Genomic DNA, 25,853 nt, shown 5'->3' with positions numbered 1-25,853 from the left:
TGCAGCCCCTGCCTTGTTTTCAAGATCCAGCTCAAATGAGGCCTAGGTAGATATCACAGAACCCTGCGCTAAATGCACACAGCAGTTTCTGCCTGTCTCGTGCCACTTACTCTTTACTCGGCAATAATATCTCACATTGCCTGGAGCCTAGCAGGACATCTTCCATACAGTTGGTACTCAATAAATAACTATTTGATAAAACAAGCATTTGGTTGCACTGAGCCATTGGTTTACATGTTTTATTGTAGCTACCATATGAGATTGTTGACTGAAGTTAGGGTTAATGTCTGTTCCCTGAATAAATTAGTTTTCATTGGGAAGCTTATTGTGGTATCAGGTAATTCAGCTCACAAGCTTGATCTCATTAACCAGTCTGTTCTCTTTAACATTCTCAGACTTGTATAAAGATCTACCAACCAAAAGCATAAGGATCTTAAAACATTTTGAATTGTGTAAAAAAGTATTGATTTTTTAAAATTATGTTTGAGAGTTTATTAAGACAATATTACCACTTAGTTGTTATCATTAACAATCAGTAAGTTACTCAAATAAAGGAATTGCCCCCAACCATGGCCTCTTACTATTTTCCTTCTGGTTTCAAACTTAAGTATTTTTTGAACCATAGTGAAGTAGAATAGTATGACTATGAAATACACATACCTAAACTAATGTGGATGACTATTTGAACAAAAGCAAGATACATATACTGTCTATAAATTGTATTAGCCACTAAATAAAGCTTGTCTTTGAAGGAATTTCATAAAGCTAGTTTCATTTCACAGAACATCTTGAGAAAAATTTAGAATATAAAAACAAATTGAAGTTTCAGGTCATTTTTCCATTCATCTGCCTAAATTGGGACACAATCTCATATATTTTGTCTTCAGTGATTATAGGTGTGGAAGAATGAGAAACATGTCTTATCTGGCAGAAGGTAGAATTGGTGCCTATTTTACTATCCTTAAATCATTGAGAAATGTGCATCTACTTTCTCGGTAAAATGGTATTTATAATGGACATATTAAAGGATTTATGAATGAAAGTAAAAGCTTTCTATTATTACCAATCAAATCATTATTAATTGCAGGGGTCAATGAAACGTATTCTAGTATAAGCAGGTATTAAGTCCCTGCTGTGTTAAATCCATCAGCCTAGGGGACAGTCCTTCAGGTTCCCACATCTGTTCCGGAGTCAAAATTCAGATGTAGATGCGCACTTCCTTCAATCTCAATGACTTTCACAAACTCTACCAAATAGCGCTTGCTCCATAATGAGCCGTCACACTGATGATACTTCTGCTGAAAACTTCAGAAGCAGAATCCCATACAGTCTAAAGAGATCTGGTTACTGATGCTCTTGCTACTACCATCTCCACTGCCTGTAGAGTGGACGGTGTGAGGTATACCTAGGGGTCAAGTGTGGTAGGGCATCTGGCTCCGGTCACTACCACCACAGCTGGAGCAGATTTCACTGTGTCTGGGAGAGTTTTTCCCAGGTATTGGGGAGGGTGGAAGGTGATCAGTTCCTTTCCCTACTCAATGTTCTATTCAGCTTAACCTGCTCCATGCCAGTTGTTTCCAGTCACTCACATAGCCTCTTCTCTACAATACAAGCTTGTTTCCAGGAGAATTTGTTTGGGACCATTTCCCTTCTGTGCTGCTTCACAGACCTGGAGCTTCTGTTTTTGTTTTTTTTGCTTTGTTTTGTTTTGTTTTTTGAGACAGGGTCTTACACTGTTGCCCAGGCTGGAGTGCAATGGTCGATATCACCTCACTACAACCTCCGCCTCCCAGGTTCAAATGATTCTCCTGCCTCAGTCTCCCAAGCAGCTGGGATTAGAGGTGCCCACCACCACGCCTGGCTAATTTTTGTGTTTTTTAGTAGAAACGGGCTTTCACCATGTTGGCCAGGCTGGTCTCAAACTCCTGACTTCAGCTGATCGGCCCACCTCGGCCTTCCAAAGTGCTGGTATTACAGATGTGAGACGCTGCGCCCAAGCGCTTTTAACATACCGACCATTTGACTTGGTTCAGAGGCCACACCGTGCCTCCTCTCTCTACCTCCATGGTAATTGTGCATCAAGAAACTCATTGATCAAAGTAACAACAATTCTGCCTCACAGGTCTCATTCACTTTTGACTCATTTTCTGCAGTAGTCTTTAAACATACATTTCAATAGCTTCTCACTCAGGGGGAAGGAGAAGATAAAAATCTGCAGTTCTTAGATACCTCCCATATAGAAATATGAAATTTTAGTTTACTAAAGGCTGCTGACCTATTACAAAATCCATTAATCAATTCTATCCTGAATTCCCTGATATTATGTGCAAGGGTTTCCACTTCCACAAACTGTCCCATGTTTAACGATTAAATCAAGGAGGCATTATGTGGTAGTACTTTTCCCCCACAAATGTTATAGTTTAAGTCATTTTCTTTTTCTTTTTTTTTAACCCCAAGTTGTTATTTATTTTCATGAGGGGGAAAAAGAGAATCCTTTATGGTAGTGAAAATATACTTTTTTAAAAAATACAATAGCTGCCAGCAATATACTGGTGTAGATGTTCCAAAGAGAAAAGAAAATACATGAGTTCTATAATAAGCTTTCATTTGCCTGTTCAAGAAATTCTAAAGAAAATACTCCAATTCTATTCAACATTATGGCTTAAGGAGTTGAAATTTTTCCATGATAAAAATATAATGTGTCTGGCCCAAACCTTGACTATTTATAAAGGATGGAATTTTTAAAAGCCCATATATATCAATAATGAATGCTACCCTCTCTTTGAATTAAGTGCTTAATTCAAATTAATCTAAGAAATTGGTGAATCATTAAATGATGAAATGTGTATCAAAATCTTCATGAAAAAATAAATTTCTATTTCCTCTCCATTTTTGCTTTGTAGATATTTTCTAAATGGGTTTAAGTGCACAGAAATAAATGCTATCTACATGCAACTCTGGAGAGATTCAAAACACAGCAGAAGTAAAATTAACATGCCTAAATCCTTGAGCAATCTGTATATAATTAAGAGATTTCTGACATTTATTCTTACACTAAGTTTAAGTCATTTTTCTGTCTGGGCGCGGTGGCTGATGCCTGTAATCCCAGCACTTTGGGAGGCCAAGGCAGGCAGATCATGAGGTCAGGAGTTTGAGACCAGCCTGGCCAATATGGTAAAACCCCATCTCTACTAAAAATACAAAAGTTAGCAGGGCATGGTGGCATATGCCTGTAGTCCCAGCTACTCGGGAGGCTGAGGCACAAGAATCACTTGAACCCAGGAGGCTGAGGTTGCGGTGAGCTGAGATCACACCACTGCACTCCAGCCTGGGTGACAGAGTGAGACTCCGTCTCAAAAAAAAAAAAGTCATTTTCTAACGAGTGACAATTTCAGTTTTTGTTGAGAAAGTCCTGAATAATTTGAAAGAAAGTAAGGAGAAACCAGATGGAATGAAATCAAAATGAAAATTACAAAATTAATCTAGTAGCTACCCATCCCAAGGAAAGAATGTATATGCATGTCCCTTCAAGTTTTGACATGCCATGGTATACTTTTAATGAGTACACTTTGTTTTCTCATATTATTTGGTGGGAGTTCCACATGAATAGACTTCAATAGACATTTATGAAATGGAATTGGGCAATGAATAGCTCCATCCACAGAGTTACTATAAGATGACACTGTTTGGTCTTCTCATCCTATGTGACTATAAAGTAATTTGCATTTCTTTTCTTTGAATGCCCTTTTTAGACTATTCATATTTTTATTATGTTTTGCCTAGTTGGGTACACAATGAATGATCTCATTTTTGAATGGCAAGATGAGGCACCCGTACAAGTGGCAGAAGGACTCACTTTGCCCCAGTTTCTGTTGAAAGAAGAAAAAGATTTACGATACTGCACTAAACATTACAATACAGGTAGGGGTTGAGTAGTGTTCTTTACACTTACTACTTGTGGTTTTATGATATCCAGATGTTTCTTCATTATAATGCTAAGTTATTTAACTGTTCATAGATCAATGTTTTTCTTATATAGCAGAAAATGGATGCATTTGAAACCTATGAATACTTTGATTCATTGCATATTGTTAAATAATTGGTCTGTATGAGACCAAAGTAATGCTTGGTGTTCAATTATCTTTAAATAATTTTTAATGAAAAGCTCATAATTACATAGTAATAATGTTTCCAAAACTATTCCTTTAATTTCTGTGAACAATAAAATGTGTTTTTAACCATTCTTGGGCAGTAAACACTGTATCTGTTAAGAACATTTTTTTAAAAATTGCTTTTTTTAAAAAAGAAAAAAGCTTTGTTGCCTAATTTTTCCGTTTGTCATATTTTCATGCATTTCAGTGTATTTTTACCTAAGCACCTACTATTCACACTAAGACACTTGAGATAAATATCAGATATAGTTCTCAACACTAAGAATTGAGAGACTCAATGTGATATTTGTACATCGGCAAATTCTGTTCAGTTGCTTTAACTAACGTGGGCTATTTCCATAAGACGTATTCTAACTATACAGTTAGAATGTATACAGTTAGAATGTATACATACAGTTAGAAAGTAATGGAATTCTCTGAATGCCATTAAACAGCCCATGATTGAGGCATCACTCCATTGTGGTGAGTACATGACCTCCCACTAGCATCAGCTTCTGTTCTTATCATTTCATTACAGTAACTATGATTCATCGTGGACTCAGCATTTTCCAGAACTGTGCTGTGAACTTTCACTATACGAAGTCCCTAGTCTCTCTTATCTCCTTAGCAAATTCACAATATCGGATCAAAAAGTCACTACCATTTTCCTTTTAACTCAGAGATGAAGCTGATATCTAACTTATTAGGGAGTTCAAGTTTAACATCTCAACACAAAGATAAAGAGCAGGCAAGTCAATAGCACTGTCCTTGCTCAGTTCCCTTAGACAGATGCTAAAAATCCCCTAGAGTTGGCTTAGGGAGGTATATTAGTTTTCTAGGGCTGCCATAATAACCTATCACAAACGGTGACTTAAAACAAGAGAAATGTGTTCTCTCACAGTTCTGGAGGGTAGGAGTCCAAAATTCAAGGTGTCAGCAGGGCCATGCTTTCCCTCAAAGCTTTAGGGAAGAGTTTTTCCCTGTCTCCTCCTGACTACCTATTTCTGGAAAACCTTGTTTCTCAGCTTGCAGATGCATCATTTCAGTCTCTGCCTCCAGAGTCACATGGGATTCCCCTGTGTGTCTGTGTTTCCGTGTCCAAATTTCCCTCTTTCTATAAGGACCTCAGTAATGTTGGATTTGGGACCCCCTCTTATCCAGGACAATTTCATTTTAACTTGATTGTATCTGCAAATACTTTATTTTCAAGTCAGTTCACATTCACACGTTCTGGGTGGACATGAATCTTAGGGAGATATCATTTAACCCAGAACAAGAGGTGAAGTTATAAACATCAATTAGGGATGAATTTTTATGATAGAGGGTCTCAAGACACTTCCTTAGTGTAAAGTAAGTTTGCATACTTCCTTGAGTTATCAAATGAGCTATTACAGCTTAAAGGAAAAGAACTTACATTTATGAATGCCTACTATAAGCAAGGAATGGGACATCTTGGGTGGTATCGTAGAGATCTTACAACTTTACATTCTAGAAGCACTGTACTGTCCAGAAGCAAAATAACGTGCCCAAATTATGTAGAAAATAAAAGCATCTCATAGAGTCCTCATTCAAGTATGTGGTTAATTTGCTTCAGATCCCAGACTCCATTTCATATTTGCTTTTACAACGCACAAGAATCTTTTGTTTTCCAATAATAGGCCTAGATACCACATATACCTTTTATGTTGCTTGTGAAAATACAACAAACAACAATAGTAGGTTACCTAAGAACCACATTTATAAAATACCCTTTCCCCCCAGAAAATGAAATATACTTAAGTTAAAAATGTTTTCATACACAAATTAATTGCACAAAATTAGAGGATTTATTCAGTTTTATTTTCACTATTCTGAAGTATTTATTAGTTATGTGTTACAGCATCCTATGATCTGTCTCCTTCTAATAATTTCTCCAAAATCTTTTACCTCTCTTCCCCTTGCTCCGTAATACCCTGCCACAATGACTTGCTTGCTTATATACACCAAACTCGTCTCTGTCTGTCTCAGGGCCTTTGCTCTTGCTCTTCCTTCTGCATGTAAAGTTCTTCCTGAAATTGTTCCAAGCCTAATACTCCCACTTTCTTCAGGGTTATTCAAATGCAAACTCTTGAAACATCCATATGTAACAATATGTGTTAAATGCCCAAACTCTGCTTTCACCTTCTGAAATTATATCATTCAATTTTATGTTTACTTATTTTTTGCATGTTTCTTTCATTGCCGTAAGTTTGTATTATATTTATTCTGTTGATCGCTGTATTTCTGGGGTCTGCTGCCATGCATAAGTGATAGATTTTTTTGTCCAACTTGTTCTTTTATCTCATCAGATCCACATATACTGAGTATATTTATTTATGTACAAGCAATGGTGTATATTTGTGTTCATGTGTGTATCCCTTTATTTTCTTTCCCAGCAATATTATAAAAACATTTTTTAATTTTTATAGATACATAATAGCTGTACATGTTTTTGGAGGTACATGTGATATTTTGATACAAACATAAAATCTGTAATGATCAAATCTGGGTAATTGGGACATCTATCACCTCATAGATTTATCAATTCTTTGTGTTGGGAACATTCCAAATCTTTTCTTCTTTCTATTTTGAAATGTACAATAAAGTATTGTTAACTGTAATTATCCCCATTATGCTATTGAACACTAGAATTTATTCATTCTAAGTGTATTTTTAAACCCACTCACCAACCTCTTCGCCTGCCTTCTTCTCAGCCTCTCGAAACCACTATTTGCTTTACTACAACCATGAAGTCAATTATTTTAGCTCCCACATGTGAATAATAATATGTGATATTGTCTTTCTATGCCTGGCTTGTTTCATCTAGTTCTATCCATGTTGCTACAAATGATAGAATTTCATTCTTTTTTGTTTGAATAATATTCCATTGTGTATATACACTACATTTTCTTTATCCATTCTTCCACTGAGGGACACTTGGGTTGGTTCCTTATCTTAGCTATTGTGAATAGGGCTTCAACAAATATGTATCTCTTCAATACACTGATTTTCTTTCTTTTGGATATATAGCCAGTAGTCCGTATGGTACCTTTATTTTTACTTTTTAAAGGAACTCCTATACTCTTTTCTCCGGTAGCTGGACTAATCTGTATTCCCACCAATGGTGTACAAGTGTTCCCCTTTCTCTGCTTCCTCATCAGCATTTGTTATTTTCTGCCTTTTTGATAATAGTTATTTCATTGGGGTGAGATAATATCTTATTTTGTTTTGTTTTGTTTTGTTTTTTTGAGTTGGAGTCTCACTCTGTCACCCAGGCTGGAATGTAGTGGCAAGATCTCTGCTCACTGCAAGCAGGTTCACACCATTCTCCTGCCTCAGCCCCCTGAGTAGCTGGGACTACAGGCGCCCACCACCACGACTGGCTAATTTTTTGTATTTTTAGTAGAGACGGGGTTGCACCGGGTTAGCCAGGTTGGTCTCCATCTCCTGACCTCATGATTCTCCCACCTCGGCCTCCCAAAGTGCTAGGATTGCACTTATTGTGGTTTTGATTTGCATTTTTCTGATGATTAGTGATTTTGAACTTTGAAAAACACTCTTTTTAAATAAAAACACAGTGGAGCTTATTTTTTTCCTTGAGAATCACCTGAAATTTAGAGAATTTATACAAAGTATCTGAATGGTTAGTATTTGTTACTAATTATGCTATGGGATTACTTAGTGAGTTATTTAACTGATATTATAAATATGTTTCAGTTATTCTTGTTTTATTCCATTTCATTATTTCTCATAGCAAAATTTAAATCTTTATATTTAATAGCACTTTAAAATCTAAAGTATTTTCATATATTTCAGGAATCTTTAGGCATTTTGTATATATTTGATAAATCAATAAAAGGATCATGTATGGTTTGCACATATGTTTCTGATTACTATTCACTTAAGAGTGGAATCCACATTTTCTGGACTTTATGAACTTTTGTTGAGACTTAAGCTCTGGAAACACATGCATGGGTTCATCCAGATATAGTGCCCGTGCATCACCTGTGCAATCACGCACGGCCCAAGTCACATGACCAGAAGCTTTGCACTGAGCCCTACCTAGCAATAGGACAGCAATTGCTCTTTAACATCTTTCTTTCATCATAAGTAACAGAATGTTACTTAAAGAGCAGAATGTTAACTTTCTGACCTCATCCTTCTTAAAATAACTCAAATAAAAACAATTAAACCAAGAACTGGGTGATTTAGAAGAACAATTTTTATAAAGGAGAGATAACATAGAGTAGTATAAATCAATATCAATAGAGTAGGGAGTAGAACCAGGACACAAGCAAAAAATATCGACTTAATGTTTATTAAACCATCATTTACTCCTCTATGTATTGCTTACCAAAATAGAGGTAAATAATAGAGACATAAAAGCATAAGTGTATAGTACAAATGGATCCCGTTGTTTTTAATGTGTTTTTAAGTTATTTTCAAATTTATTAATGGGAAATAACACATATTTTCCTATTTGTTTGCTTTATTATTCAAGGAATAATTCGTGTTCAATTGTATTTATCCTCTAGCACTTACTTTAAAGAAAATGGAAAGGCTTCTGCAACAAATAGCACCTGGCTCTAAAGAAGCACTCAAAACACCAGAAACAGTCTATGAGTAAAGAAGATCTTTATATAATAAGTATATATTTCTCCTGTCTGCCTCAGAAGCAATTGTCGTAATCAAGTGAAATAATAAATCTTTGGATATCTTGACAAGTGTAAAGCACTTTTCAAGTCGGAAGTAATAAAGTTTCCTACTATTTCCTAAAAGAGTACGCTCTCTTTACTACATTGCTTCTTGATGCTAACAGTGAAAAATATTTTTTCAAGAATCAATATGAGACTCTTTTCATTGTCATGGAAAGTTTTATAACAGAATCCTTATCAAAATGAAATTGTGAGGCCGGGAGCAGTGGCTCACACCTGTAATCCCAACACTTTGGGAGGCTGAGGTGGGCAGATTACCTGAGGTCAGGAATTCAACACCAGCCTGGCCAACATGGTGAAACCACATCTCTACAAAAAAAAAAAAAAAAAAAATTAGCCAGGCTTGGTGGTGCATGCCTGTAATCCCAGCTACTTGGGAGGCTGAGGCAGGAGAAACTCTTGAATCCAGGAGGCGCAGGCTACAGTGAGCTGAGATCATGCCACTTCACTCCAGCCTGGGGGACAGAGTGAGACCCTGTCTCAAAAAAAAGAGAGAAATTGTGATATTTGATGCCGTAACAAAGACCTATATGTACTAATTGCTGTATTTACCTTACCACCAATTAGGAAAGTTTACGTGTATAGAAGTGCGATTCCATCTGGAGCGACAAATGGGATACTATCTGATCCAGATGTACATTCCCAGTCTCCTGATTGTTATTCTATCCTGGGTTTCGTTCTGGATCAACATGGATGCAGCACCGGCCAGGGTAGCTCTGGGGATAACCACTGTGCTAACGATGACTACACAGAGTTCAGGATCACGAGCTTCCTTGCCAAAAGTAAGTGCACTGAATGAGCATGCACATCTTTGCACACACACTTATAAATCTTGCAAAGATATCATTGTCAGCTTTGGTCAGATATTTTTCAATGGCATTTCAATGGCATTACTGGTTTTTAAAGTAATATATAACCAAAGCAGAAAACATGTAAAACAGAAATAAATGAAAAAAATTCTGCAAACCAGTGATATCTGCTATTCACATTTTGTGTTATATTCCCAATTATTTAAATATCAATAATACTCTTATACACTATGGAATTATTTGTATCAATAGGTTTTAAAATATTTAGAAATATATTAAACATTTAAGTTGAATCTACATGGTAATTTTAAATGGTGGCATAGTACTCCATTGTATGGATATGCCATAATTTACTTAGTCACTCTTAGGACTGATACTATAATAAATGTTATATATATGAATATATATGTATATGTGTGTGTGCCTGTGTCTATACATATCACACATATCATCTATATTTATAAACACACATATTTTATGGAAACACACATATATATCCATATATAGACACAAACACATACACACACATAGCTTTACACATATTTTGTATTATGTTCTTAGCATATATTCTTATAAACAGAATTGCTGCAGTGATAGCCGTATGCATTGATATGTATTGCCAAATTTATTTCCAGAAGAAATATACCAATTATACTACAAGTATTTTATCAGAGTGCCCATAGTGCTGCACCCTGAGCCCAATATGGTATATATTATTTTTGTGTTTTTTCTCCCTTTTGCTTTTAAGTAACCATAAGTCAATAGGAAGGAGACCTTATCTAATTCCACGATTTTCATCCATGCTGAGCTGCCAGAATTAAAATAAAATTGTTCCCTCTGTGAGGTTTGTAAAAGACCCAATATTGCTTTGCATAAGATATACTGAAATAAAACTCTTTTCATTTATTTAGCTGCATAGAAATAGAAAATTATTTTCTTCCCCTAAAATGACGTCTAAGAAGTTTCTGTCATCTAAATTAAGTAATTCTGCATAGCTTCCAAGAAGCTTTACTATTACTTTCATTGAAATGAAGTACTTCAATGCAATAAAATCATATTAACTTTTTTTGTGTGCATTTGATGCTATCTTCTTGCCACACCAAGTAAATTATAAATCTATTGTCATGGCTCCCTTAGTCCTTTCTATTAATTCATTCTATGATTCAATTTATTCGATTGAAATGCCCATATAAATAAAAATTGAAAATAGGAATTTTATCATTAAAATATGATATTAACATGCTCTGCCTCACTAAAAGTTAATGGTTGTCTTTCCTAATAATGTCTACTTTTATTAACAATTAATTGTATTTTCAAAATTGTTCGCATCAACTAGTGTTTTCTAAAATATTTTTCATGTGAAAATTATAAATCTGTTTATAAATGTAAACTAATAATACTCAATGCTTATTTACATAAGGATAAATGTTGCAAGAGCTCTGGGTAATAGTGGAAATTTCATAGTTAATTTGTAAAGGAAATCGTCAGTTTACTCACTGATCTTCATGAGCTAAACAGAAATGAAAGCTCATTTGTCTGTATGCTGTCAGTCAGAAAAAGGAGAATCTATGGCTTCTACAAGGCACAACAGAAAGACGTTTAGATACAGAGAGTAAGGTAGAATTGGGGGAGCATGGAAATGTGAGTAGAGGATGCAGAAATAAAGCAAGCAATAAATTAAAAACACAGAATGGAGGCACAACTTAAAAAAAAAGAAGAATGTCTAGGACTGCTTCATATTTTTTTTCTCAAGAAATAGGAGACATTTTTAAAAGGCTTTAATTTCCACAAGAACTTACAGAAGAAATAAATTTTCAGCCATGAGTTCAACTATACACATACATGTGTACAAAGTCTGTCTCTCTGATCATAGAGACAATGACATCTAAAAATGTGATGACAGGTGTGACTCTGACCCACAAAAGGAATTGTTTGAGAAAGTGATACCTTAAAAGAAGTTGACTGTATCATCTTAGAATTCAAGATAAGTCAGGAATAGGAGGTTTGGCATAATTAATTACTTACATTCAATTTTAGTAGGGCAGACCCCAAGGACCCAGGATAAACAAAAGAATTAATCTATTGGATGAGACCATTCAAAAGAGTAGAAAATCTCTTTAAAAGTACAATTCTGATTCTGCGACTTTTTTGGGCCAGAGAGACAGGAGGTGAGGGCTTTATAACTTGCATTTAGAAACAGATGTGTGAGACCGTGCACCTTAAGATCTTTTGTTCTCAATCTCACAAAAGAACCCTCAGAAGTCTGAGAGTCTTGCCACTAAAACACCCAGAATTTACCTACTGACAATTTCTAGGAAGTAGGAAAACAAAGTTACATTTAGGAAAATTGACTATAAAACATAGGACAGTGAAACAATAAATCATAATTTTGTGATCTTTGCCTAGTATTTGGTCTAGGCTCTGTGTCAATACATCTCCTGTAAGATAAGAAAGAGCTCAGAAATTGCTTAAGTAAGACTCAGAGAATGAAATCTCAAAGAATGTACTTTAGCCAGCTTCTAGAGAACTACAGAGCTGATATTCCTCTCTGATATTTTCTATTGCGTCAGCCTCTACAATGTCATGATAACTCAAGCATGTAGTCTCTCAAAGCAAGAACACTCCTGTGATTGATTCCTTGAAACTTGTACTCTTTTACGTTTTTGCAGTGTCTGTATCAGGTGGCCATAAGAAGGTGATATATGCATTCTATTCCCAGAAAATTTTCAAGATTGTGTGACTTTAGGAGCACTTTCTTACACCGTGTGCTTGGGGCAGAGTGAGAAAAGATGGTAATGATCATGGGGCCTATCAAGGAAGACTTCATAGGCCTTGGTAATGATTGGGTTTAATTTGGGTGCAGCAATGGGCCACTGATGAATTTTAATAAGGGGAGCAATTACACTGACTTCTGTTTGAAGACCAGATAGAAGAGGCAGAGTGGGAGCAAGGAGTCTACCAAGCAAGCTATTGTAGTCCACAGCAGATGATGATCTGGCAAGATTGGTAGCAACAGAGCTAGAGAGTAGCAGATGGCTTTAGAAAGAAGTAAATGTTTCTGAAAAAATATATTTGGAGGTAAAACAGACAGGATTTGCTTATGAATTGAACATGGAAAATTCAGGGAAATGCAGGAGTCAAGGGTAGCATTCAAGTAAGTAACTAGGCAAGTAGAGATGATAGTTACTAATAGGGAAGGTTGGGGGAAAGGTTAATTGTGGGTTCTTTTCTAAAACATGTTAACTTGGAGACATTTACAAGACAATCACATGGAATTATCAAAAACTAAGAACTTCCAAAGTTCTGACCAAAGACATCCAGCCCTCAGACTTTAGGGTGTAAACTACAAATGAATTGGGAAGTGGACTAGAGGTGATTTTTCTAGTGGAAGAAAGCCTGGAAAGACAGGGAAAGAAGATATATTTGTGCTTGGCTCTCTTCCTCCAGCTGAAAATCTTCTCTCTCTGTTCCCCTCCCGGGGCTATCCCTACCCATAAACAGAATATATTAGACAGTTCGGTTAAAGGCAAGACCCACTCACCCCAAAACTTTACTCCCAAACTCTTTGAGATCTCAGCATTCTGTAATCTTTTTTTAGATGTGGAAAGTCCTCCTTCTTAGGAGGATTCATTTCATCAGGGTTGAAAGAGGGGATAGTAATAATAATTCAATTATTTTTAGTATAAATTTGATTTCAATATTCAGTTAAGACCTTGGCACTGAAGGAATTAAGTATGGGGATGGGTAAGAATAGAGAAAATCAGTAGAAGAGACAAAATATAATTTTAATTTGTAAACTCTGAGTACTAGAAGCAATCCACATTAGGGAACTCTGGAGAAATCTTGGCTATACAGCAATATTATATACACCTTACCCTTTATTTTATGATTTCAACAATCAATTAATTCCTATTAGAGACCTACCCTCATCATTTTTTTTTCATCCTGTTTCATAGAGACTGGCTAAGGACCAGGTCTGGTGTGTGTTTTATGTTTCATATCATCTGCAGAAGTACACAAGTGTCACTATGCATACCTTATTTTAGTCTTTTCAACTTATTATCATATCAGAGACTTTTGAACATAGCATGTCAAACAGATGCACACACACACATGCACACACACTATACACAACGCACACATTCACATACACAGATAGAAACTTGGCAGGGTGGGGGAATCTCTAGATTCAAGTTTATCCAAACCCTAGCTCTTAACACAATATATTAATATTATGAGATTCTTGGCACTTGGGGCTGATAATCCAGTTACATCGCAATTATCCTGCATAACAACTTCTGAATCTCAATGGTTTACAACATTTCTTCTTGCTCACAGGACTGTGAGGTGCCTGTATCTCTTCTGCGCTTGCCCTGAGATTGGTTGTTCAAGTGGGCTTGGATCTAGGCTGTGGAGTGGGTTTCAGATCTGCTCCCTCTGTGTCCTCATTCTGGGGCTGCAGGGACCTGTAACATGGTCTTTCCATGGAGGAGTGCTGGAGAGCAAGAAGGCAAGCAGAAACACACAAGGCTTGTGCTCAGAATTGGCACACAGTCGCTTCTGTTCTCATTCCACAAATTATACAAGTCTCATGGCCAAACCGAAAGTCGATAGGGTGGAAGAGTGCACTCCACCCACAGGGAAGACTTGGAGATGAAGAAAGAAAAAGAGAATTGTAAATAATCTTATCTACCTTGGGAAAATTATTTGTTTAAGTTTTCGGTCTCCTTTCTTAGACCACACTCTGGCTTGTCAGTAAATGTTCAGAAAAACAAGAGGGGAGGAAGGGTAAGGAAAGAAATAGGGAAGTATCCTAGGGAGATTCTATGTGGACTTCTCTGCTCCCATCACTATGGCCATCTCATTGAAAACAGCTACTAAACATTAAAAAATAATGAGTCCTTGAAATTTCAAATATGGCTTTTTGATTGAATATTTTACAGAAGCTCAGAAGCTGGTAGCCTGTGGAGATTGCAAATTCTGCACCAAAAGCTGTTTATGGTCAATGATTACTTAGAACCTTTTCCCTTTCTCAATTCCACTCATTTTTTCCCTTTCAATTTCTCTGTGAAACTGTCCTCATTTTCAGAGATAGCGTCTGGGCACGGTGGCTCACATCTGTAATCCCAGCACTTTGGGAGGCAGAAGCGGGTGGATCACTTGAGGCTAGGAGTTTGAGAACAGCTTAGCCAACAGGCAAAACCCCGTCTCTACTAAAAAATACAAAAATTAGCTGGGCGTGGTGGCGGGCATCTGTAATCCCAGCTACTCTAGAGGCTGAGGCACCAGAATCACTTAAACCCGGGAGGCAGAGGTTGCAGTGAGCCGAGATTGCACCACTGCACTCCAGCCTGGGTGACAGAATGAGACTCTGTCTCAAAAAAATAATAAAAAATAAGAAAAATAATGAGGATAGCTTTTATATTATATTAAGTTTTCATTCTTCATAACACCAATTTTAAAAATGATTATAACTATTAGAAAATATAAATTGAACTGATACATTTTTTGAACACCACAATTGTGTTGGCACACAGATATCTATGTGTGGTTGATTACAATAAAAAGATAGGAAATGGGAAGAAAAATGAAGGATTTATATTCACTGTTGTGTTCATAGCTAATTAGCAAGTACGCATTCTTATTCTTCTAAAAAAAAACCCTTAAATTTTAAAGGAGAGTACATTGTGTTAGTGATAATGTAATGGGGTCAGGAGAGCTACATAGTAATCAGGTTTTCCTATTAATATAGCAATTAATAGTTATTATTGTCAGTAATATTTTGGTCCAAACCATTTAAACATAACATTTTAATATTTACTGAAAATGTAGTTAACTAATGTTACTTCAATCAAGTTCAGTACAAACATGATCCAAGTGAGTTCATTTTAAGTTTATTACTGTGACAGAATGTGTAATAAATTTAACTTTATGATACAATGTTTGATATAAGCAATATATTCAACTAATTTTTTTAAATGTTCATGGATCGTACTAACTAATATGATTCCATACACACTAATTTAGGGAAAAGGGGAAAAAGAAAAAAGGCCCAGAAAATGAAATAATTATTTATTCATACCCTTATCACAAGATATAATGTATATGAATACCATCCAATTTTATTACTGATAAAAAAAATTATCTGTTTTGTAAATAAAAAAGTCCTAAAAATGGGTGGATTCTATGATAAGAAGGATAGAAATTGATGGATATCTCTAGTTCTACATTTCTTCTTAGGACCTCCTTTACTAGACTTACTAGATTTCATCAAGGATCTACTTAGGACCTACTTTACTGGAAATATTAGATTCCATCAAGCTGAAAAATTAATGATTATCAAGCATTTTCTCTGTACTTGAGATAGAGACAGGGCTGCTACATAAATTCTTAAATCTGATAGAACTAGGGAAAAGTATATGGCCGAATCATAAACTTTAAAACTGTTTTAAAATGGCATGATACCACAGCTTTGACATCAAACTAAGTTTAAAAACAAAGATATGTATGCAATTTGGAGACTACTTTACGTAAACAATGTCATCCACCACGTTCATATATATCCTAGAATCGTACCATGAGTCCCCAAAAGATAAAAGTGAATGTAAAACTACCACTTCGCCAGTGAAAGAAAGCACTTTGCCCCAAAATCAGAGTAAAACAAACACCTTTGCAGGCTTTATCTGTCTCCATGATTCCTATTTGAAGTTTTAAATGAAGCTCTTGAACTCCAGAGGAAAAGGGAATAGGAACTTATATGATTACAATAAAAATGATGCTATAGAAGCACAAAACCTTCACTACAGAAATGAAGAAAAGAGAGGTCACAATTATAATTTAGCCTGAGTAGATCAAAAAAAGGTAATATATTAAGAAATACCAGGAAGTCTAACTGCATGCACCTAAGAAGCATTTTCAGTGACATCTAGATTTGACAATTTCACATCAGTGTTAAATATAAGAAAAAGAGCTACATCCTACAGAAAAAATGATGGTAAAACTCCAGTTACTGAAGTGGGAGTCAGAGATAACTGTGACTTTTCAAAATTCTTTAGTCTTTTTGGTTGTACTTTCCTTGTCTGGTGACGAAAGTATTGGTTAAATTCACCTCTTTGGAAACAATGAAGTTTTGTTATTATGTGATTCTCTGTTGTATTTTATCTCATGAAGTAAAAACCATTACGTGAGTGGCTCACACCTGTAATCCCAGCACTTTGGGAGGCTGAGGTGGGAGGATCGCTTGAGGCCAGGAGTTCAAGGCTAGCCTGAGAAACATAGTGAGACTCTTGTCTCCACATTTTTTTTTTTTAATTAGCAAAGTGTGGTAACACACACCCATAGTCCTAGCTGCTTGGGAGGCTGAGGCAGGAGAATTGCTTGAGCCCAGGAACTCGAGGCTGCAGTGAGTTATGATTACACCACTGCACTTCAGCCTGGGTGACAGAGCAAAACCCTTTCACAAAAACAAAACAAAACAAAAATCCCTTATGTGAAAAATAAATATTGTGTTAGAAGCATCATTCATTTACTGAGGGTTATGACTATGATAATCAGCATGAACATTCCACCAGCAAGACTGTTGTGAGTCACCCTCCAGGATAATAAATGTCAGAATGTCGAAACTCACAATATCCTGGGCCGTAAGTTTTATTGCCTAGTTATTCATGCTCCGAGAAAGTAGTCCTTGAGTTACCTCCTTTTACCTTTTCAGTATCAGCTTCATTCCACTTCAACACCTGTCTTTAAAATATTATTTATTATTTTCTTTTGTTCAGATTCCTTTCTCGCTGGCTTTAGGTCTTAATGAAGTTTGAAATGCTTTTGAGATTAATATTATTTTTTCCTGTTACAAAATGTAAAATTCTTATACATGTTCTTGCACTAAGGAGAAATGTAGGATTAAGGGTACTACAAATTTGTATTTTAAAAATGAATGATTAAATGAATAGTCAATGAGATCTGAAATTAAAACCTCAGAAAACAAGGCATAACACAAGCAGAGACATTTTCAGCATATCTCAGAGAAAAAGCAGTTACCTGTAGGCTTCAATCACTTGCCCATCGCACAGCCAAAATTACTCATCACAGTTTACTTGACATTTCTGAGGAACTAGGGCAATCCACCAGGATTGAATGTTATTAAAGGAAGAACCAATTACCCTATTCAAAGGGCTATTTTAGCTCATCAAAAGCATACACTGTGATGTTTTATTATACTTTTTTCTCAAATAAAAAGCAAGTTTGGATTGAGAAAAGAATTGACAAACTATCTCTCTTAAGGGATCCCTGGAAATTTACCTTATAGAGTTCCTACATGTAGGTGTAGATGAGATTTTGTGATTCAAACTCCAGGTTCTGGTTTAATCAATTTCTTTTTCTTAAGTTTAAACTATGCTGTTTATAAATACATTTAAATTTCTATTTCTAGAATCCATTGATTAATGGTCATCTGGGTTATAATTTAGCTAGCCACATCAAATATATCTTTGCCCATTAATATATTGTCGTCTATAAGCTGTAACAGGAATTTATTGGTCACAGGAAAATCCTTTTGACCACCTCCATGTGGACTGAAGTAAAGGCATACATCTCGGCAGGTCTCTCAACCATAGCATATACTGCCGTAGTTATAATACAGCTCACTCAATGTACTTGTTAAGGAATATGATCCAAAATTACTGCTATTCAATAATCCTATCAAAAGTTCGTGCAAAAGTAAACTTAGTTATGAAGGATTACCTGAGATATATGCAAGCCATCTATTTCTCTGGACTTGTTTGAGTCCATTTTTCACATTGCTATAAAGAACTACCTGAGACTGGGTAATTTATAAAGAAAAGAGGATTAATTGGCTCATGATTCTATGGGCTCTCCAGGCTTCTGCTTCTGGGGGGCCTCAGGAAACTTACAATCATAGTGGAAGGTGAAGGGGAAGTAAGCACTTCTTACATGGCTGGAGCAGGAGGAAGAAGATTGAAAGGGAAGGTGCCACACACTTTTAAACAACCAGATCTCATGAGAACTCTGTCACAAGACAGCACTAGACGGATGGTGCTAAACCATTGGAAACCACCCCCACGATGGAATTACCTCCCACCAAGCCCCACCTCCAACACCAGGTATTACAATTCAACATGAGTTTTGGGTGGGGGCACAGATCCAAACCATATCAGGATCAAAGAGCACAAAGTCAAATGACTTCAGGGGTCAGTTGCACAAATAAATGAACAAAGTGGTCTGGTATAATTAATGAAGGGAAGAGGGATGAGCAGTATGGTTAACTGATGATGAGCATTCCATGCTTAGAAGCATATTCTTTTTCTTTTTTAAGATATTGTGCAGTCCAAACAAACTTATTCTCATACATAAATTTGGCTTGCAGACTGCCTGTCTTTACTCTCTGCATCTAGAGAATTGATTATCTGTCTTAGGTTAAGTTAGTGCTTCAAAGCACTACCTGGACTCTACTTTTTTGTACCTCTTTACAATTCATATTACTGAATTTGGACCTGACACTATCGTTTTATGAAATTTTTGGCTGAAAATCAGGGGACATTTCTTATTCTTTGTCATACCCTAATTAATTGACAGCTTCTTTCCATAAAGCAGTGAGTTTTTCTCTTTAACAAAGCTGCCTTTATGTGCTATTCAAGATATCACAGTGATCAGATCATAATCCACAGGTTCCTCAATTCTGTGCTTATGAGGATTCTTGTTTCAGAAGAACAAATAGAAATCGCCCTCCTGACTTTCTCTGGAGTTATCATAATGCTCTGTGCCACGAAGGCCGCTTTCCCCTCTAGGCATGTGGTAGGATTACGTCTCCTAGTGCTCTTGTGATCAGGGTTGACTGTGAGTAGTTCTGGCTAATGAACTTTGAGCAGAAACAACCTGTGCCACTACCAGTCTGGAACATTTATGACCAAATGGGAGAAGCACCAGCGACTTGGTTTTCCTCTGCTGCTGTGTTACAAGTGAGGATAGCAATGACAACACCATTCCAGGGTCAGCATTCGACTCAAAGTAGACATGCAGTATGAGAGCAAAATATACCTTTGTTTCTTCAAGCCAGTGAAATTTTGTGGTTGTTTGCTACTTGCATTGTATCCTAGCTTGAATCCTCCCTATGACAAACCCCTCATGTCACTGGAGGGGTAGATACGGAGAAATCTCATGGTTAGGCAAGCTCCCTGAACATGACTGCTTCTCAGAGCCAAAGTGACTTGATTCTGTGTTTAATAACCAAGATGACTGACAGCAATAAAATCCAATTTTATATATATATATATATATATATATTCTTATTTGAGATGCAAGAGGCAGGCTTTCTCTATTTCTAATGATAATTTTGCAAAAAAGAAAAACTGCATAATTTCTTGGGGAAAAAAAGTGTAAGAAATCTACAGAACATATGGTGCTTATATTCCTTTTCCTAAATTATAAAACTTTTTTTAGAATGAAAAAGACTAGTCCTTGCAATAACCTAGCTTGTGTACTCTATTGATCATTTATCAAGCTGATCTCTTCCTGGATTGTTACATGGCAAGTAAACAACAGCCTCCTGTCTCCTGGCTCATAAACAACTTTAGTATATTTAATACTCCTGGGGGACATACATGGTATTTCGTAGGATAAAATATTTCTCTTATCTTAATAGTTTTGCTTCGCATGGGCAACTAGTTTGTTTTCATCTAGTAAATATAATGACCATTTCTTTTCATACGTTGTCTACTAGGAAGTTGACTGTCAGATTTTAGGATCAAAGCTAGCAAATATGGAGGATCTTACAGTATGTATTTTGTGCGCTGACATTACTCTTAAATATCAGATGAAATTTATAGAGCCTGGAATTTTAAGATACAGAGAGGAATTCCAATTTACATTGTTTACAGTTGTTGATTTGCAGTGGTATCTTAAATGGAAGCAGCCTAATAACTAGGTGATATAGAATAGTAGTTAAGTTCATAAGCTCTGGAACCATATGAGTTATATTCAAATCCTAGTTTTGCAACTTGGTAGCAATGTGGCCTTAAGCAAGTTATTTCACTGCAACTGTTTCCTCATCTTTAAAATAAGGATGATTCCCTCTATTGTTGTGGGGATTAAGTGTTACCATATGGACACTACTGTATGAAGAGCATTTCCTGGAATATTAGTTAATATAATTATTTCTCTAATAATAAATGGCCAGTGATTACAAGTCAATACACAGAAGTCAACCCAACTGAGAGCCTTTACCATAAAGAACCTTGTGCTGCATCCTAGAGATACAAAAATGCATAAGGTCTGGCCTTTGTCTTAGCTCATGGAATGTAACAGCCTAAAAGCAGAAGATACATAAGTGGATAATGTCAGTACAGTGAGACGAAATCAATGATACAATGGAGTTATTTGGTATTTGCTATCAATACATATTTTGTTAACATATTAGGATAGACATCTCATCTTCAAATCTTCATGGACATACTAATTTTTGCATCCTTCTAATCAAAGTTTTTGGAAAGTGGCAAGCACTTAAAACTTGCAGGATAGAGTAATTAACTGATGGTGGGGCATTCAAGTGGTGCTAGCCAGCAGACATCTTACAGGATCTACCACAAAAATAAATATAATTATTGTTGTAATGAGTAACCTTTGAAAAAAGTGGAAGTGGGATGCTGAGATGCATTATTCTGGCCTGGGCATTTGAAGATAGTTTCCCTGAAGAAGTAGCTTACAAGCTGAGACCTACAGGATGAACAGCAGTTACCCAAAGAAGGAGGGTTCCAGTCCAAAGTAATAGCAAAAAAAAAAAAAAAAAAAAAGTAAATACAAAGCAGCTGAGGCAGAGTGGAGCTTGTCAATTGCTTTCAGGTTTCAAAAACTAAAAGAAGGGAAATATAGCTACTACATAATAAGCAATTAAGAAACTGGCATAAGGTGGTAATTATCCCTTCCACAGGGAGGTCTTCCCTGGCCACTGCCATCTAACATAGCCTCCTTCTCCCAGTCTTTCATATCGTTACCCTCCCAAATTTTCTTTACAACACTTCTTTTAAATTATCTTATGTATGTGTTTGCTTTTATTGTATGTTTTTCTAACTTGAGTATAAGCTCCATTAATAATAGAGCTTGTCTGTCTTTCTCATCTCTATACCTGTAACACCTAACAACAGAACTTGGGTTCATCATCGTCATTCAGTAAATGTTGAATAAAAAACAAAAATGAAAGCTAGTCTTTATGTGAAGGGTTAATATGAATTATTATGAAGGGCTAATTTTGAAGGGCTTTATACCCCATAAAACAGATTTTGAACATTAAATTAACAGAAAGCAAATGAAGAACTGTAAGCCTAAAGCAATGCAATCAGATTTGCATTTAAAAATCACTAACTGTTGTGTCAAGGATAGCGCTGAGGGACTAGGACACACTGTGGCTTCAATCAGTGTGATGGCAGTATAAGGAAGGACAGAAATTGATAAACTTGAGAAATGGAAAGAAAACATAATTAACAGGGCTGAATCTTTGAAAAGAGAGAGTGAGAAGCCTCCTAGATTTGGGGGTGAACAACTGCAGAGTGGAGTCTCTTAATGAGAAGAGAGGGGAGCTGTGCATATTTGCTGTTGTTTTTTTGTTTGTTTGTTTGTTTTGGTGGGGGAGGTGGTAGTCTGGTAGAGATTCTTGACTCCTTTTTAGTCAAATTCAGTTTGAGGAGTGGGAGACAGTCAGAGTGCCATGAAGGAAGAACCTGGATAAAGGGGGCTTTAGTCAGGAAATAGAGATTTGGGGATCATGAGCACAGAAGAGGAACTGAATCCATAGGGATAGATACGATGGATTAGTGAGTCGTGTCCCAATGAGAATAGAAAAGGGCCCAGGCCATCTCCCTAAGCAGCTCAGGAAAAGAAAGAGAATCCACAAAACCGATGGGGTGGAGTGGAGGGAGGGAAACCCAGAGAACACAGGTCACAGAAGCCATGGAAAGAGCACCCCCTGAGAAGGAAGCTTTCTTCTGCAGGATGGCTTGGGAGTGGTTTCCGGGACAAAGGTCCCCTGACCAGTGCACCTCATTAGTAAACCTTTAGATTTTATTTCCATAGACACTTGTATTCAGAGAGTTATACCGAGGAGGGATTCTTCCAGAATATAGAACTAGGATTCCAGTGGACAATGGGTCTTTTGGGAAGGTGGTCAAGATTGGAATGATACTGCCCAAAAGGGAGACATACAGGAGGGGGAGCAAAGAAGGTAATGACTCTGAATCCATGGGGAGTGTGCTGTGTGTCATGAGTGTGTTGTGAATGCATTGAAGTAAGAACTGCTGTCTTTATTTTAAAGTTACTAGCCCCAAAGTTCCAAACTTCCCACGTCCTGTGTTTGCTGTACTTGGCGGGGAAGCTAGAATGGAGGAGGAGAAACAGACTTGAAATTGGTGAAGGGGGTCGAAGAGATGATGAGGAAAGTAGGCCTTTAGGCTCAATGCTTTTAAGCTGTTAACAATTAGCAGAACCCTGACAGGCACAAATGATGTTTCCACATATTTGTTGTCACTGAAAACACTCATTGAATTAATTTGGAAATTATATTTCTGATGTAATTTCTGTGGTTCATGTCATTATGGATTCAGGATGCTCAAGAATGCACACATACTTTATGAGTCATATTCGTTCAGGAATAATGTGGCTTGAGACAGCATCTTTGAAAGCCATATTACTTGTTCCAGGACTGTATATATTTGGAAGCAGCCAGAAATTTCTGGCCGAATTACAGAATTTATGAGATTTAAATCTATACTTGCAAACAGATGGACATTTGATACAGCACTGGAATAAAGTGAGATGCACTGCTCTTTGCCCAGTGGAGATGATTCTGATCAGTAGAAGTCACACTTAAAATGCAGGAGGAGATGCAGTGTGCTTCCCTGTTGAAATGCTTCATATGTAAGTTGACACCCTTCCGAGTGTCAAGAAATAAACTCTTTCAAAAAGAAAATCAACCCAATTGAAGGTATTAAGAAAGCATTGCTCCAGAAAGTGAATCTCCATATGTCATCTATGATTCAGTTTCTCCCCTGACGCCTGTAGTTTACCATTTAATGCCTTCATTTATCTGTCCATTCACTCAGCAGATATGTACATGTGACAAACGCTGATGTGATGGTGACCAAAACAGAGATGTCATCTGCCCTCAAAGAGTTCACATTACAAACAGGAAAAAAAAAAAGAAAAAAAAAAAAAAGGAATAACAATTCCAATGCAATGTGTTAGGGTAACACAGCAAGTTAGCACAGGTACCATGAGATTCTGAACCAGATTTGGGCAAAGTCTAGCCTGAGACCTGAAGAACCTGCTGGGAAAGATAGGAAAGAGCTTTTTCCTTACTTTATTTACCACTCCTGCCACCCTAACTTTCCCCCAAATGTTGAACCACTTATCCTTTAAAACTACTATCTAAATCTGTTCAAAATTCCCACAGGCTAACGTTTCATAAAAATAGCTGCACTAAATATTGAAGATGAAAGAGGAAAGAATACAGAAGATATAAACAGCACAAAGACAGGCAAGTTCTCAAAATGTAGGGTGTTGATCCTTAAGATAATTATGCAATGGGTCCAAAGAAGTAGGGCAAATTAGTTTGAACCCAGCCTGACATTCTGTTCTCCCAGATCCACATCTTCTTGGAAGTAAGGATATTTATTTTTATAGCAAGGAAACATACTTGTAGCTAATTGTCCATTTCCAATGAAAGATGGAAAAACATCTTACCTTTCATAAATATAAGTATCTCTCATTTTTATTTCTAATACTTGGCAAATGACAGCATTTTACACATCTAATTGGCTATATAAAGTATGAAACAAAATGAATTATCTCATGCTCACTCCACAAAAGGTATGTTTTTGCTGACATTGCTTGCAAGATATGCTTCCTTAACTCTGGAATATATGCACATGTATACAATAAGAGCGGAAACTAATACTCAAGCAAATTTTCAACCTTGAGCAATGGACATATACACAGATATGAGTTCAGCTATAACCTCAAATCACTGCCCAATTAAACTGAGTATGAAAACAGTTGCTTAAAGGTTACTGAATTACTTTTTCTAAGGGACTTAGGTCTGTATAAGTCTATTTCTAGAAAATACGGACGTAGCTTTTCTTTTTACTCTTCTCTTCCTGTCTCTTCCCTTTGTGTTCATTTTTAAAGTTGTCTGTTTTTTCCACTCTTTTTCTTGTTCTTCCCTTCCCTTTTCTACCTTTGAGGTGACAAGACACAGTGAGACCTGTAGGGCCATAGCTGAGCAGGTGTCAGAATCAAGGAGGCTGGCTGGGTCTGGTGGAACCAGAGTCAAGGATGCTGCCAGATTGCCAGATCCTATGGAGCAGGATAAATAGTTAGTTAGGACCAAGGCCAGTGGGGCCATTGGGGGATGGGACCAGGAGCAAGGAGCCAAATGGGGCCAATGGTGGCCAAATAGAAGCCTCCATCCATAATCCTCCCAAGAGGAAGGCCAAATGCAACAACAATCTGCACACAAAAAGCACCTTCATAAGTACCAAAAATGAGGTGAATGATCACAGTATCTGGTTCTACCATTATATTAAGGTGCTGAGGCTGAAAATATGGTTGGCAGAATTGAGATGTTAGTCACATACACGGTGAATGATCAAGTACATGTTGAGGATAATGGGAGTCAAGTTTTCCACTTTTAGAGAAAAATTTTGCATATATAGAAAGGGTATAGGCTAAAGGGAACCCTGTGGTGTTGAGTTAGATATAGAGATGTAAGCTCATGTTTGATGGATAGATGGATAGATAGAGATGATACAGAAATTTACACAGGTGCTACATTTTATGTGTGTGTGTGAATATATGTGTGTGTGTGTGTGATTGCTAGCTCTGTCCACTATGAGAGCCTAGAAACGATACCACTTAGGGAGATGTGAATACACCCAGTGCCCAGATCTTGGTTTCTAAAAACCACTCTTCACTACAGAAGAGTTCCTGAGAGAAAGGGCTGACTCAAAAACAAGAACAGGAAAAGTACAAGATGAATCTGGAGTATCTTGTGCCAGAAAGTGAGGAAATGCTCAAATAATGAGGGCGACTTGTCAAATGGATATATGTGCTAACATCTAGGGGCTTCTAATGGCCCAATCCAGAATAATGTGAGCATC

At 36.7% G+C, this 25,853-nt stretch overlaps 1 protein-coding gene across 4 annotated transcripts in view; it reads left to right on the top strand.

Annotated features, from left to right (window-relative positions):
- The window catches only part of GLRA3 (glycine receptor alpha 3), a 195,014-nt gene that overhangs the window by 132,254 nt on the left and 36,907 nt on the right, over positions 1-25,853 (top strand). For all 4 annotated transcript variants that reach the window (XM_054683497.2, XM_016952527.3, XM_003310573.7 and 1 more), the window contains exons 6-7: positions 3,784-3,921; positions 9,452-9,666. In XM_054683497.2, coding sequence (XP_054539472.1) covers positions 3,784-3,921; positions 9,452-9,666 — 353 coding nt within the window. The remainder of the gene's footprint in view (positions 1-3,783; positions 3,922-9,451; positions 9,667-25,853) is intronic.

The sequence above is a fragment of the Pan troglodytes genome, chromosome 3, assembly GCF_028858775.2.
Source record: "Pan troglodytes isolate AG18354 chromosome 3, NHGRI_mPanTro3-v2.0_pri, whole genome shotgun sequence".
Taxonomy (NCBI): Eukaryota; Metazoa; Chordata; class Mammalia; order Primates; family Hominidae; genus Pan; species Pan troglodytes.
Note: the sequence above shows the minus strand (reverse complement) of the source record. Positions and strands in the feature narration are given on the sequence as shown.